The sequence below is a fragment of the Podarcis liolepis genome, assembly GCF_965112155.1.
Source record: "Podarcis liolepis genome assembly, chromosome: 13".
Taxonomy (NCBI): Eukaryota; Metazoa; Chordata; class Lepidosauria; order Squamata; family Lacertidae; genus Podarcis; species Podarcis liolepis.
Genome location: NC_139573.1, coordinates 31,072,386 through 31,085,687, shown reverse-complemented (window position 1 = coordinate 31,085,687; position 13,302 = coordinate 31,072,386). Strand labels below are relative to the sequence as shown.

Here is a 13,302-nt window from a genome sequence, read left to right as displayed (position 1 = left end):
TGTCATGGTTTCTCCATCCTACCATGTCATTGCTGTCCAGAGAAGGGTACAGCCTGTCCAGGAAACCTTGCCCAGAACATTTGTGGCATGAGAAGTTCCAGGATTTCAGCTGGAAGTTGCAAGATATGCATAGCTGTCAACTTACAGATTTGAAAATAAGGGACCAGCAGCCTCGAAAATAAGGGATCAGCAGCCAAAATAACGGATCAACAATTACTTTGATAAAATACATATTTTGTTGCATGCAAATGGCTTTAGATACCTATTAGGTCCTATAAATTAACATATAGCATATATTCAACACAAAAAAACAGCAACAATTTGTTGTTGACAAAGCACAGCTGGACATAGAAAGGGCCCTATTACCTTCAGTAGCTTATTTAAGGGACATAAGCAATAAGGGACAGCAGCGGGACATGGCCCTGGGATAAAGGACTGTCCCGCCAAATAAGGGACGTTTGACAGCTATGAAGATATGCACTACCTGAAAGTTCTCTTTCAAACCAAAGACACCTGATGGTCAGGGACTCTTGCGTGACAAGCTGCTTCCTCCAGCCTGTTCTTGCAGGACTGAACCTGCCAAGGGTTCCTTTCACACGGACTCCGGAGATTTTTGCACCCACTGTTCATATCTGGTTCTGGGATTGTAAGGGGCTGTTAGCAGGGAGACGGGAAAGGGACATTGTATCTTAGTTATCTTGGCATCCATCTGGCACTGACAAATTGGCCTGGGTCCAAATCTGATCAATGGATGTTGCAATGGCATTGCAAATCTGCCTCGGGGAGCTAGGACTACAGGGACATTTCCCTTTCCAAAACAAATGCCTTTCTTGTGAAGGACAGAGAGATGATCCAATGTGGGAACGGCTAAGAGTTAGCCCGGCCCCTCAGCTTGCCTATATAAAGGGAGCTCTCCAGGACTGACCCTGCTGACTCTCCCACTCTGCATTGCCTCCTGCGGCCAGAGAGAACCATGACTACTTACTCCAGCCGCAGCCAGTCCTTCTCTGGAGGGATCCAGGGTTCCCGAGGGGGGAGCCTGCGTAGCCTAGGCAGGTCTCCCACAGCATCGAGCATCTATGGGGGCACCCCAGCAAAGAACGGCCTGGCCTGGCGCTACGGGCAGAGCGGTGCGGAGGCGAACATCTTTGACATGAACGAAAAGGGCACCATGCAGAATCTGAATGACCGTCTGGCTGCCTATTTGGAAAGGGTGAGTAGCTGGAGTTTCCTTGCAGGGAAGTCGAGTGCTGAGAACTGGCCTCAAGATACATGGGTGGTACAAATGTCCCTCTGTCTACCTCAGGCTTCGCTTTCGGAAGGCAGAAGAAACAGGGGCAGGGCTTGATGTCTAAACCCTGTTGCTCCGTCTGTGTTGGCAGCTGTGCCACAGGGCCGACCCTGCCGTTGGCAGAGTGAGACATGTGCCTCGGGCGGCTGACTTTAGGTGCACGAAAGGGCAGGGAATTGCTACTTATTTTATTTAGATCATTACAGCTTCACACCCAGGGAGAAGAGCTCTTGTGGTGCTAAAACAACTTGGCCACTTTGCACCTTGACTTAATCATCATTTGCTGTTCTCTGCCTCAGGCAATAAAACAGCTTGGCTTGGGCTGGATCTGCTTCGCCATCTTCCCTGGAAGAAAACCCCAAATTCACACACTCAGCATTCAGCAACCGTTTCAGAAATGTCAAATGTTTGCAAATGCAGTCTGTTCAACACTATGAGATACTTCAATAAATAACGGGGTGGGGGGGTGGGGGGATTTTTTTGCCAAATGGAATTGCTTTATAACAAGTTTAGGCTCCCCACCATTCTCGAAATCCAACATCATGCATAACTGGGAAACTTGGGAAAATAGGACTTACTCAGTTAGAAAGGCCAAGGACTGAACTTTTAGTGCAAAATGTTGTTCCTTTATTGAGATCAGTACATTGCTGGAAGTACTTCTGGGGTTCCATCTATCATCTATCAATTTTTAAATTTGTATATTGTCATATACCCCCAGGTCTCAGAGCAGTTACAACATGAACTGCTTGATTTCTGTGTTAGCTTGTACTTGATTTGGGGGTAGGATTTCCTGGACCCAGTGCATTCCCCGTGGATCCCCTCCCCCAGACTACTGGCAAGAGCTGCTGCTAAATGTGCATATATTAGCTTAGATTAGCCTACCATACAAGGCTGTTGTTATTTGTACAGTGGTACCTCGGGTTAAGAACTTAATTCGTTCTGGAGGTCCGTTCTTAACCTAAAACTGTTCTTAACCTGAGGTACCACTTTAGCTAATGGGGTCTCCCGCTGCTGCTGCACGATTTCTGTTCTCATCCTGAGGTAAAGTTCTTAACCCGAGGTACTATTTCTGGGTTAGTGGAGTCTGTAACCTGAAGCGTCTGTAACCCGAGGTACCACTGTACTTATTTGATTTCTTACCCACCCTTCACTGTAATGTCTCAGGGCGGGTTGCAGCAATATGGAATAATAATTATTAAAAGCAATTTAACAACAAATCACAGGAGTAGGCAGGATCCTATTGCAAAGATAAAAGTGGAAGGAGGGGGAGGATAATGTACACAATGTTGAGTTCTTGTGTGGAAAAGCAAAATGCAAATATGTAATGTCATTCGCAGCAGCCCCCTTGCTTTAATTGCAATGTTTCGTAGTCCTGACATGTAGAGGAATATATACATAAGGCTTCTAACCCTGATAAATCGCAACATGCAAAAAAATAAATAAAGTAAAATAAAAAATACTCTGAATATGTGCAGTTTCAAACTTTGGCATCTGAATTATTGACTCTCAGCCTAGCCTACCTCTCAAGGCTGTTGTGAAGCCTTCAGCTCCCGGGAGTGAAATCAATATCCAAATATAGAACAGGAAGCAAGATATACATGCGATTTCACAACTCTCCGCGAATCACATACACAAACCATTTAGTCATCCTTGACCAACAAAAAAGGATCCTTGTGCTAAAGTACAGCCCACAGAGATTTTAATTTTCTGAAGCTATAAGGTGTTTGATTATTTATTTTCTCCTTTCTCTTTTTGCTTATGGGTACTGCATATTAATTAATAACAGCCCAGTCACGACAAGCAGGCCACTAGTGGCTGGGTGGCGGACATTGCATTAGTGACATTTTTTTCTAAGTAGGGAGGAAGCACCTGGCCATTATTTCAAGAGAATTACTTCTGAGGAAAGCAAACCAAAGCCAACCAATTCTGTTTTATTCTGTAGAGGCAGTACATTTTGGGAGTGAACGAAATATTATGGAAAAGGAGGAACGTGATTAAGCACAGACATTCCCAGCGTCTTCCTCTGTCCAGCATTTGCCCAGCTGCAGTAGCCTCTGCTAGTTTTTCTGTTGTTCTGGGTGGGTCCCTCCTGAGTCCCAGGTGGGGGTGGTCTGTATCTCTTGCTCTAATAGCTTAGCAACCACTGTTAAGTGTCCTTAATGACGCTGAAGCCTTAGTGCTGCCTCCGCATTTTGTGCTCTAACTTTCTTCAGAAATCTCCAACTGACTTACTTTTTTTTAAAAAAAATGAAAGTTAAGAATCTGGGTCCCCTGTTGGCTCAGGGCCTGGTCCATGTGTACCTCCTGTAACACCCCACCACCGCTGTTGTCCCCGGTTCACGACATTCACAATTCATTCCCTGCTACTATTCTCCATGACCGTCACTTACGGATTTTTTTAAAAAGGCAAGGATCTATACCTTATCATCATTCCCTCTAATATCAAACTTAGGTGGGTCTTGTGCCGATCAGCTTGGAAGCAAAATGAGACCATTAAAAAGTAAGACACTTGTTGTTTTTGCATTCTTGGAAGGGTTCCTTAGGTTTGTGGAAGTCTGTTTGTTAATTGAGTGAAATAGTTAAAAGCAACACCCCAGAAACAACCAGGGAAGGGCTTGTGCTCATTAGATTCCTGAACCTACAGAAAGTTGAGAGTGTCAGCTGAGAAAAGGAAGATAAAGAAGGAATTTCTCTGTTTACACCCCAAAGCTATTGCAAGCTACAGTGGTACCTCAGGTTAAGTACTTAATTCGTTCTGGAGGTCCCTACTCAACCTGAAACTGTTCTTAACCTGAAGCACCACTTTAGTTAATGGGGACTCCCACTGCCGCTGCCCCGCCGGAGCACGATTTCTGTTCTTATCCTGAAGCAAAGTTCTTAACCTGAAGCACTATTTCTGGGTTAGCGGAGTCTGTAACCTGAAGCGTATGTAACCTGAAGCGTATGTAACCCGGAGGTACCACTGTACTCTCTAGTGAGTAGACTGAAAAGTCAAAACAGCTTAAAGGAGAGCACAGCTGTCCTTGGTGGGGTTCAGCAACCCCTTTATTCTGATATCCTCACCACCCTGTTTGATTTCCTCTGCCATATGCTAGGTGCGCTCCCTTGAGGAATCTAACAGTCAGCTGGAGAACAACATCCGGGAGATATACCTCAAGCGAGCGTCAACGGAGGCTCCGGATCTGAGCAGCTATTTCAACACCATCACTGACCTGAAGTCTAAGGTACCAGGATGATTGCCAATTCTTCTTCTTCCAAAGGGATATAGCTTAGTGGCAAGAGCATTTTGCATGGAGGAGTCCCCAAATTCAATCCCTGGCATCTCCAGGGATGTGCAAGATTTTCAGTTGCGAAACAAAACCATTTTGCCTACTGATGGGCTCATTCTTGCACTAACAGAAGCCTGTCCTCTGGGTGGTGGAAACTGGGTCTGTTTTATACCTCCAACACTGGACTCGTGCATGGTCAGTATCCAGGCTTGGTTCTCTGGTGGCCTGAAGATCCCCATACCGAGATCTAGGATAGCATTATGGAGACTAACCGACCTCTTTCATCCCTCTGTAGATCCAGCAGGAGACCTTGAACAACGCGGGGCTGCTCTTACAGATCGATAATGCCAAACTCGCTGCTGATGATTTCAGAGTGAAGTAAGGACTCTTCATTCTAGCTGCCTCTTTCTGTCCATCATGCATATACAGTAACAGCCAAGGCAACACAATGACCAAATACAATGATATGATATCAATATACACTCTTTATATAATATGAAATATATGAAATCACATAAACAGAAAACTTATGAATTATCTGAAAGTCACAGAATATGCACTCTTAATGGATTCTCTTGAAAACATAAAACCAAATAAACGTAAGTCTTATAAGTCTCTGAAAGTCTTTGAAGACTATGCAAGTCTCTGAAAGAAGCAATGTAATATAACTTTATGACCACTGCTCCATAGCAATTGTTGTTATACTTTTCCATTCACCATATACAGTGGTACCTCGGGTTAAGTACTTAATTCGTTCAGGAGCAGGAGGTCTGTTCTTAACCTGCAACTGTTCTTAACCTGAAGCACCACTTTAGCTAATGGGGCCTCCTGCTGCTGCCGCGCCGCCGGAGCACGATTTCTGTTCTCATCCTGAAGTAAAGTTCTTAACCTGAAGCACTATTTCTGGGTCAGCGGAGTCTGTAACCTGAAGCATATGTAACTCAAGGTACCACTGTAGATGGGTTTCTGAAGCATTTTTGTATCCTTCTGCTGTGCTGAAAAAGAATTCCACCAAAAAGTGGGTATATCTGGGATCACTGTTCACAACGTCTGTTTGCGAACTACTTCGGCAGTGTTGGAGGCCATAAACAAAGCTTTTCAGCCTGTTTTCACCAGATAATAATATGTTACATTGCTTCTTTCAGAGACTTGCATAGTCTTAAAAAACTTTCAGAGACTTAATTTGGTTTTATGTTTTCAAGAGAATCCATTAAGAGTGCATATTTTGTGGATTTCCCCAGCCACTCTGGGCAGCTTCCAACAAAATATTAAAAAGACAACACAACCAGAACCTCAAGCATTGTCCCAGCACACCCTCAGTTATGTGGTTTTGCAGAGCCTCAGCTTCGAAAAATGCTGCACAGACCCTATTTGCCCATTTCAGGTTGGAAACAGAGGCGGCCATACGGCAGTCCGTGGAGGGGGACTTCGGTGGGCTGCGCAAGGCCCTGGAGGAACTCAACACCAGCCGGGCTACCTTGCAGGTGCAAGTGGACAACCTCCAAGAGGAACTGGCCTACCTCAAGAGGAACCACAAGGAGGTGAGAGTTGGGTGGGCGTAGGGACTCAGGAACAGCAGGGCCTTCACACAAGTGGCGGGAAGCTTTTTCAACTATTCTGAGAGCCGCATGCCAGCGGTGGTTGAAGCCAGGGGCAACAGCGGAGAAAGCAATGGACGCAGATTTCACCTTTGCTCCCACCGAGTCTCTGCCCTTATTTATTTATTTATTTATTTATTTATTTATTTATTTATTTTCTATACCACTTTATATTTTAAAGAAAAATCTCAAAGCGGTTTACAGCATATTAAAAGATCAATAAAACAACCCGAAGAAAGTCAACTATAGAGCAGTGTTTCCCAAACGTTTTTGGGCAACGGCACACCTGTTTACTGAAAAAAAATCTCGCGGCACACCACCATTAAAGCCCCGCCCCGTGACATCAGCGCGCAGCGTCACGCCGGGAGGGACGCACAAAAGTGAAAGTTTTTTCCCTCGGCAGCTCCTCTCAGCTGCGCTCAATCCGCCTCGGAGCGCAGGAGCGATGCCTCTCTCTGGCTCTCCCTCCGCGCAGGCTGAGGGAGGGAGGGAGGGGCGCGTGTGACCCGTCTCTGCTGGGAGACCAAACCCAGCGAGGCAGAGTCGCGCGGAGGCGCCCAGGCAGCGCTGCCGGCTGCGAGGAGGAGCGCCAGGCAGCAGCAGGAGGCGCGGCCTCTCCTCGCCGCCGCCGCCCCGCCTCTCGCCGCCCGACTCGCCCGCCTCCCTCCAGGCATCTCGCGGCACACGAGGCAACGTCTCACGGCACACTCGTGTGCCGCGGAACACCGGTTGGGAAACACTGCTATAGAGTATACAGTCAAAACAACATAATTAACAGAAGACTAAAATATTATCTTAAAGATTTCAAAATAAAACATTACAAAGGAGGTCAACTACAGAGTGCATATTTAACACAAACAAAGTTAACACAAAAAACTTAAACATTTCAAAAAACACACAATGACACTGCTAAGTGAAGTCAAATATAAACTGCACGTTTAAAGCAGCATAATTAACAAGAGAATAAAATTTTATCATAAGTATGACACGGCTGCTAGGCAGGCACAAAAAGATGGGGTAAAAGAATCCATTAGTTAGGCTTTGTTGTCAGGCATAACGATGTCCCTCCAATCTCATCTGGAGCCTCTTTGGTAGAGCTGGTGAGTGTGGGCCTCACCCCCTAGGCCAGGTGGAAAGGGCCTTGCAGGGAGCAGCCTTCAAGACTCGCAGCCCTTCCTGGCTTTTGGCCGGTTCCCCACGGAAGTGCCTACTCGCCTCTCTTCTCGCCCCACAGGAGGTGACCTCTCTCCAGGGGAGGCTGGGGGGCACCGTCAACGTGGAAGTGGACTCCATGCCTGGCGTCGACCTGCAGAAAGTGCTGGCGGAGATCCGAGACCAGTATGAGGACGTCACGGAGAAGAACCGCCGGGAAGCCGAGGCGTTGCACAAGTCACAGGTTAGGCAAGGCTCGGCGAGGAGAGATGGTCAAACGGCTCAGGGGCAAAAGGTGGCGGAGGTGGCGGCTTGCTGATGGGATGCATTTGCACGTAAATATTCAGCCTATGCCAACCTGGTGCCCTCTGGATGTTGCTGAGCAACAGCCCCTATCTTCCATGACTATTGGCCAAGGAAGGCATATGTTTAACATCCGTTTTAAGGAAGTGTTGGGACGCGGGTGGTGCTGTGGGTTAAACCACAGAGCCTAGGACTTGCCAATCAGAAGGTCGGCGGTTCGAATCCCCGTGACAGGGTGAGCTCCTGTTGCTCGGTCCCTGCTCCTGCCAACCTAGCAGTTCAAAAGCACGTTAAAAGTGCAAGTAGATAAATAGGTACCGCTCCGGCGGGAAGGTAAACGGCATTTCCGTGTGCTGCTCTGGTTCACCAGAAGCGGCTTAGTCATGCTGGCCACATGACCCGGCAGCTGTACACCGCCTCCCTCGGCCAATAAAGTGAGATGAGCACCGCAACCCCAGAGTTGGTCACGACTGGACCTAATGGTCAGGGGTCCCTTTACCTTTTACCGTTACCTTAAGGAAGTGTAGTTCTGTTCCAAAACAACATGGCATACTTTTCCCTTCCAGAAATCTAGCTGGCAAGAACATCTTATTTTCTTTCTGTGCAGCTTTTAGGGATGAAGTTCAGAGTGGGCTTCTACTGGCAGGAATGGCAAGACCTCGTGATTCCATGACCTTCAGATCTGATTCAGGATCTGTTTCCATTTCTGGAAGACAGAGTAGCAACGTCATGTGCTGAATTCTGCTCCAGCTGCAGCTTCCTGTGCTTTGACATTTACATATTCGATGCTGAGCATTCAAATAACTTCCCCTTCCTTCCTATGCCTCCCAAAGTTTCTGGTCCTTATTGAGTTTAAGCTTAAGAATGTTTGGGCAGTGCCCACTGTTTTGTGAAATCTCAGATGCCAAGGGAAGGAAGGGCAGATGGAGTTGGTGCATAACATAAGTTTAAGCGCTTTGCATTCGGTTTCCTGCATTGTTCCCTGGGAGCAAAATTAAGAACATCAATACAGAGAAACAAACACATAAATTGCATTTAATTTGCATTGTCTATTTAGTCTGAGGAAGCTTGGGAAGATGGGTTGACTCGGAATGCTGAATTGCTTTGCCATTTTAAAAATATGCTGAATTAATGTTGATGCAGAATTTTGATTTGATTAAAAAAAACTCCATAAGGCCCTTCTACCTAAGCTGTCCGGCTGGAAGAGGATGCGGGGAGGTTGCACCAGAAATGAGGACTTCTTCTGTCTTGCAGATGGATGCACTCAACCAGGAGGTTGCTGTCAGCAGCGAAGCTCTTCAGGCAGCTCAGCAGAAGATCACGGAGCTCAGACGCCTGGCTCAGGCCTTGGAGATTGAGCTGCAGTCTCTCCGCAGCATGGTCAGTACCAGCCACTTCCCCATGCTGCCAAGAGGCTGTGCATCGGAAAGCATCACCAGAGTGATGTGGATTCCGTGGTTGCTCATGTTGCCAAGGAATTAGGAAATCTCTGTTTTCACTTCCTCTTTTTTTAAACTAACGCAAAATCAAGTTCTGGCCCTTAAGTCTGCTATCACAGCCTCGACTGTCTATGTGCAATTTGGGTGTGTGGTGCTATGGGTTGAACCACAGAGCCTAGGACTTGCCGATCAGTAGGTCGGTGGTTTGAATCCCCGTGATGGGGTGAGCTCCCGTTGCTCGGTCCCTGCTCCTGCCAACCTAGCAGTTCGAAAGCACATCAAAGTGCAAGTAGATAAATAGGTACCGCTCCGGCGGGAAGGTAAACGGCGTTTCCGTGCGCTGTTCTGGTTCGTCAGAAGCAGCTTAGTCCTGCTGGCCACATGACCCGGAAGCTGTACGCCAGCTCCCTCAGCCAATAAAGCGAGATGAGCGCTGCAACCCCAGAGTCGGTCACAACTGGACCTAATGGTCAGGGGTCCCTTTACCTTTACCTTTATGTGTGCATGTGTGCATTGGAACAGAGTTCCCAGTTAGAAGAGAGAGAGAGAGATAGAACTCCAGCACACTGCATATCTCTTAGTCTGTGTCAGGCTTGAGGAATCCTCTCCCTCCCTCCCAATGGCACCAAGAGGCAGGGAGGAAACAAGAAAGTTCTTACGTATGATTTATTCAGTCATCATGCCAAAGACAAGGAATTCCGGTCATTCCTCCATAATGGAGTTGCTCGCACTGAGCTCCTCCTCCTTCCCCCTCAAGCAACAACACCTGCTTCTACGGTGTCCATCCACGGACAATTGTCTCTCACTCTTTGTTCTTGCACCCTTAATGAACTTCAGTTTTTTTGGGCTGGGGGGTCAGTTATGTTGTCCAGAGACATGTCAGTTAGCTGCTCTGGTTCCCCTCCACCTTCTCCTAACTCTGCCTAACTTACCTATCTCTGAGCTGTTATCTCCCTCCAAGCCCTCCTGTAAATCAAGACTTCCTTCCTCCTCTTTGGAAGCTACAGGAGAAGGGGGTGAGGAGACCCCTCACCATTCCTCCTCCTCTTCAGTCCTGTTCCTGACAGACTGTCCCCATGGCTAGGGGACACATAATTTAATTTGCACAATGTATATGGGCCCCAGAAGGTGCCTTGGCACAGAATTCAGGCAACTTTGGGGAAGTGATTTGGTTTTGGAGAAGGAGAGTTGTCCGTCACATGTTCCCTTGTAAGCATGATGGGAGTGTGCAACCATTCATGTGTCCCTACAACTTTGGACACCAGAGATTGGTTGGGGTTCTGTGGTGCTCTCAAGCCCTGAGCTCTTTGCAGGAAAGACAGGATATATAACAGAGATAACAAAAGGCCTCTGCCAAGGCACCCGGCCATCTGCTTGGGACTTTCACAAAGCAACTTTGAAATATACTCAGAGTCGAGAGTGGATCTCATGCTCTTTATTCAGCTTATAGTGGTGAGGAGGAATGAATGTCCCCTCAAAGTATCTGCTTTATATACATTATTTACACAATGGGCTGCACGTGATTGGCTAATTCTGGAATTCTCCTGTAGGCCAATCAGGTTGTGGATTCACTTCTATCTGGAGCCGGATTGGGCGGCTCCTGCAGACCAATCATACTGCTGCATTGTTCTAGGACCAATCAGACTGCTGCATTTTGGATCTTATTCAACTCAGTACATAACAAACTTCCTTCTTTGTTTCCAGAAAGTGGCCCTGGAAGGTTCCTTGGCCGAGACCGAATCCCGCTACGGGATAGAGATCTCGCGGCTGCGTGATCTCGTGAGTGCTAGGGAGGCCGAGCTGTTCCAGCTCAGATCTGATGCCCAGAACCAAGCGGAGGACTACAAGCGACTGATGGACATCAAGAACAGGCTGGAGCAGGAGATTGCTACCTATCGGCACCTCCTTGAAGGGTATGAGGATATGAGGGTGGGGAACACAAACAAGAGTCCATCTCCCTGGACCTGCTGGTCACCATTCCTTCTATTTCTGAAGTTCAGGGGTGAGGGTGGATTTTTATGTCTCCGAAACAGGAGCCCCCACATGCAAGAGGGAGGTAGCAGCAGGTTCAGGGGAACTCCAGGGTTGGAAGAATTGCAAAAGATCTTTAGGGGGAACTAGCCTTAAGGTGATTCCAAGTCTTTGGGATCTTTTAACTGACTCAGTGTTCTTTTCTGCTCTGTTTAGGTCAGAGCCTGAGCCACCGCCTACCCCAGGTAAGCAGAAAAACCTGGCTTCTGGGCTGCCCATTAGGAAAACCTGCATATCTTTGCATACATAGAAACTGCAAACCAGAACATCATATCTTTCACAAATGAATTCAGTGGGACTTACTCCCATTTAAACGGGGCTAGGAATGCAGCCCTAGTCTTTGGTCTAGAGTAAAACACACGGCACACCTAAAGCCCATTGATGAAATCAGTGCATGGTGATTTCCCTGCACAATATAAATAAATCAGCCCAGAATGAATCAGATCATAGTAGTCAGTGTTTTTGCAACACCGTCTGTCCACCAGGGGGCAGCGTGTCCCCACTCCAAATAGGATGGCAGTGCAATCACTACCAACCTGGTCTTGCCTATGAGCATCATACCTGGAAGATGCGGGAAGAGCATATTATACAGCCAACCTTAAAAGGCAGCCTTTTCCTTCTGCCAGCCCCTTGCAGTTACACGGTCTAGGACACAAGCTGAGATCAGGAGTACGGCAGCACAATGGCTTGAGCAAGGGAGTCAAGCCACACATCTGTGGAAGAAGAAGAGAAAACAAACAAGCCATCAGGCGTTGTCTAAGCAGTTTGTCCTGGGGTTGTGTGTGTGTGTGTTGGGGGGGCAGGGAAATCTTTCCAGACTCTAAAGACAGCCTGACTTGGAACATGAGCCAAAGGGTCCACAATAGCTTCAGTGCACATACTTCTCTGGATTTTGCATAGCAGTTCTCCAGCCAAGCGATGTGCCAAAAAATGCATCTGCTGGGATGACGTGTGGACAGAAATGCACACTGCAGTGGAAATAACACACGCCGATGCACTGATCAGAGGAAACCGCTTTGCAAAAATAAATAAATGTGTGCATTAGCCAAAATTGCATACAAACGTGCAGATGGCTGGAGGAATTCACACTAAAATGCTGATGGGTTTTCATGAGGACTTAAAAAAGAAAATAAAAATATTCCTCTGCAATTTGACATAGCAATGTGGAGAACAACAACAACAACTCATTATTTATACCCTGCCCATCTGACCGGGTTTCTCCAGCCACTCTAGGCGGCTCCCAACAGAATATTTAAAACATGATAAAACATCAACATTAAAAACCTCCCTAAACAGGGCTATCTTCAGATATCTTCTAAAAGTCAGAAAGTTGTTTATTTCCTTGACATCTGATGGGAGGGCGTTCCACAGGGAGGGAACCACCAGAAGACCCTCGGAGGTGGACCTCAGTGTCCGGGCAGAACGATGGGGGTGGAGACGCTCCTTCAGGTATACTGGGCTGAGGCCATTTAGGGCTTTGAAGCTCAGCACCATTGTGCCCGGAAACGTACTGGGAACTAATGTAGGTCTTTCAGGACTAGACTTAAGGCTGAAAAAAATGAGAATAACTTAACTTGGCTCTTCTTCCCATCCTTACAGAGCCCTGCTCGAGCCGTCGGGTGAAGACTCTCATTGAAGAGCTGGTGGATGGCAAGGTGGTCTCTTCCCGGGTGGAGGAGGTGGAGCACCCGCTCTGAACGAGGCTGGCTTGGCCACAGAAAGGGCTGGCAGAAGCCAGGTGATGGTGGCGGGTGGCGCTGGGGCCACGATTCTGCATGACTTTTCCTGCTGAGCTGATTATATACATGCCCAGACTTCTGTCTTCAAATAAAAGGAGTCTTTCACTTCTGCTGAAGGACCTGCTTTGCTGTGGTTTCTGAGATGGGGTTTGGGGGAGGGCCTTCAAGTCAACATGTGACATTTTCTCATTTACCTGCACAGCCAGTGTGTGGTGTAGTGGTTCAGAGCGGTAGACTTGTAATCTGGTGAACTGGGTTCACTTCCCCGCTCCTCCACATGCAGCTGCTGGGTGACCTTGGGCCAGTCACACTTCTCTGAAGTCTCTCAGCCCCACTCACCTCACAGAGTGTTTGTTGTGGGGAAGGAAGGGAAAGGAGAATGTTAGCTGCTTTGAGACTCCTTAGGGTAGTGATAAAGCGGGATATCAAATCCAAACTCTTCTTCTTCTTCTTCTTCTTCTTCTTCTTCTTCTTCTTCTT

General features: G+C 47.3%; 1 protein-coding gene across 1 annotated transcript; it reads left to right on the top strand.

Annotated features, from left to right (window-relative positions):
- The first annotated feature begins 478 nt into the window (after positions 1-478).
- LOC310690666 (keratin, type I cytoskeletal 17-like) lies at positions 479-12,938 on the top strand. The gene is made up of 9 exons (XM_083470094.1): positions 479-1,213; positions 4,387-4,515; positions 4,856-4,938; positions 5,945-6,101; positions 7,393-7,554; positions 8,868-8,993; positions 10,757-10,965; positions 11,240-11,268; positions 12,683-12,938. The coding sequence occupies exons 1-9, from the start codon at positions 974-976 to the stop codon at positions 12,778-12,780; spliced, it is 1,233 nt and encodes a 410-aa protein (XP_083326220.1). The 5' UTR covers positions 479-973; the 3' UTR covers positions 12,781-12,938.
- The last annotated feature ends 364 nt before the right edge of the window (positions 12,939-13,302 follow it).

What these genes read in the sequence shown, in the direction of transcription:
- LOC310690666 (XM_083470094.1), top strand. Translation starts at nt 974, where the DNA reads ATGACTACTTACTCCAGCCGCAGCCAGTCCTTCTCTGGAGGGATCCAG. An exon ending in TCAAGAGGAACCACAAGGAG is followed by an intron (nt 6,102 to 7,392) that starts GTGAGAGTTGGG and finishes CTCGCCCCACAG; the next exon opens with GAGGTGACCTCTCTCCAGGG. An exon ending in AGGCGTTGCACAAGTCACAG is followed by an intron (nt 7,555 to 8,867) that starts GTTAGGCAAGGC and finishes TCTGTCTTGCAG; the next exon opens with ATGGATGCACTCAACCAGGA.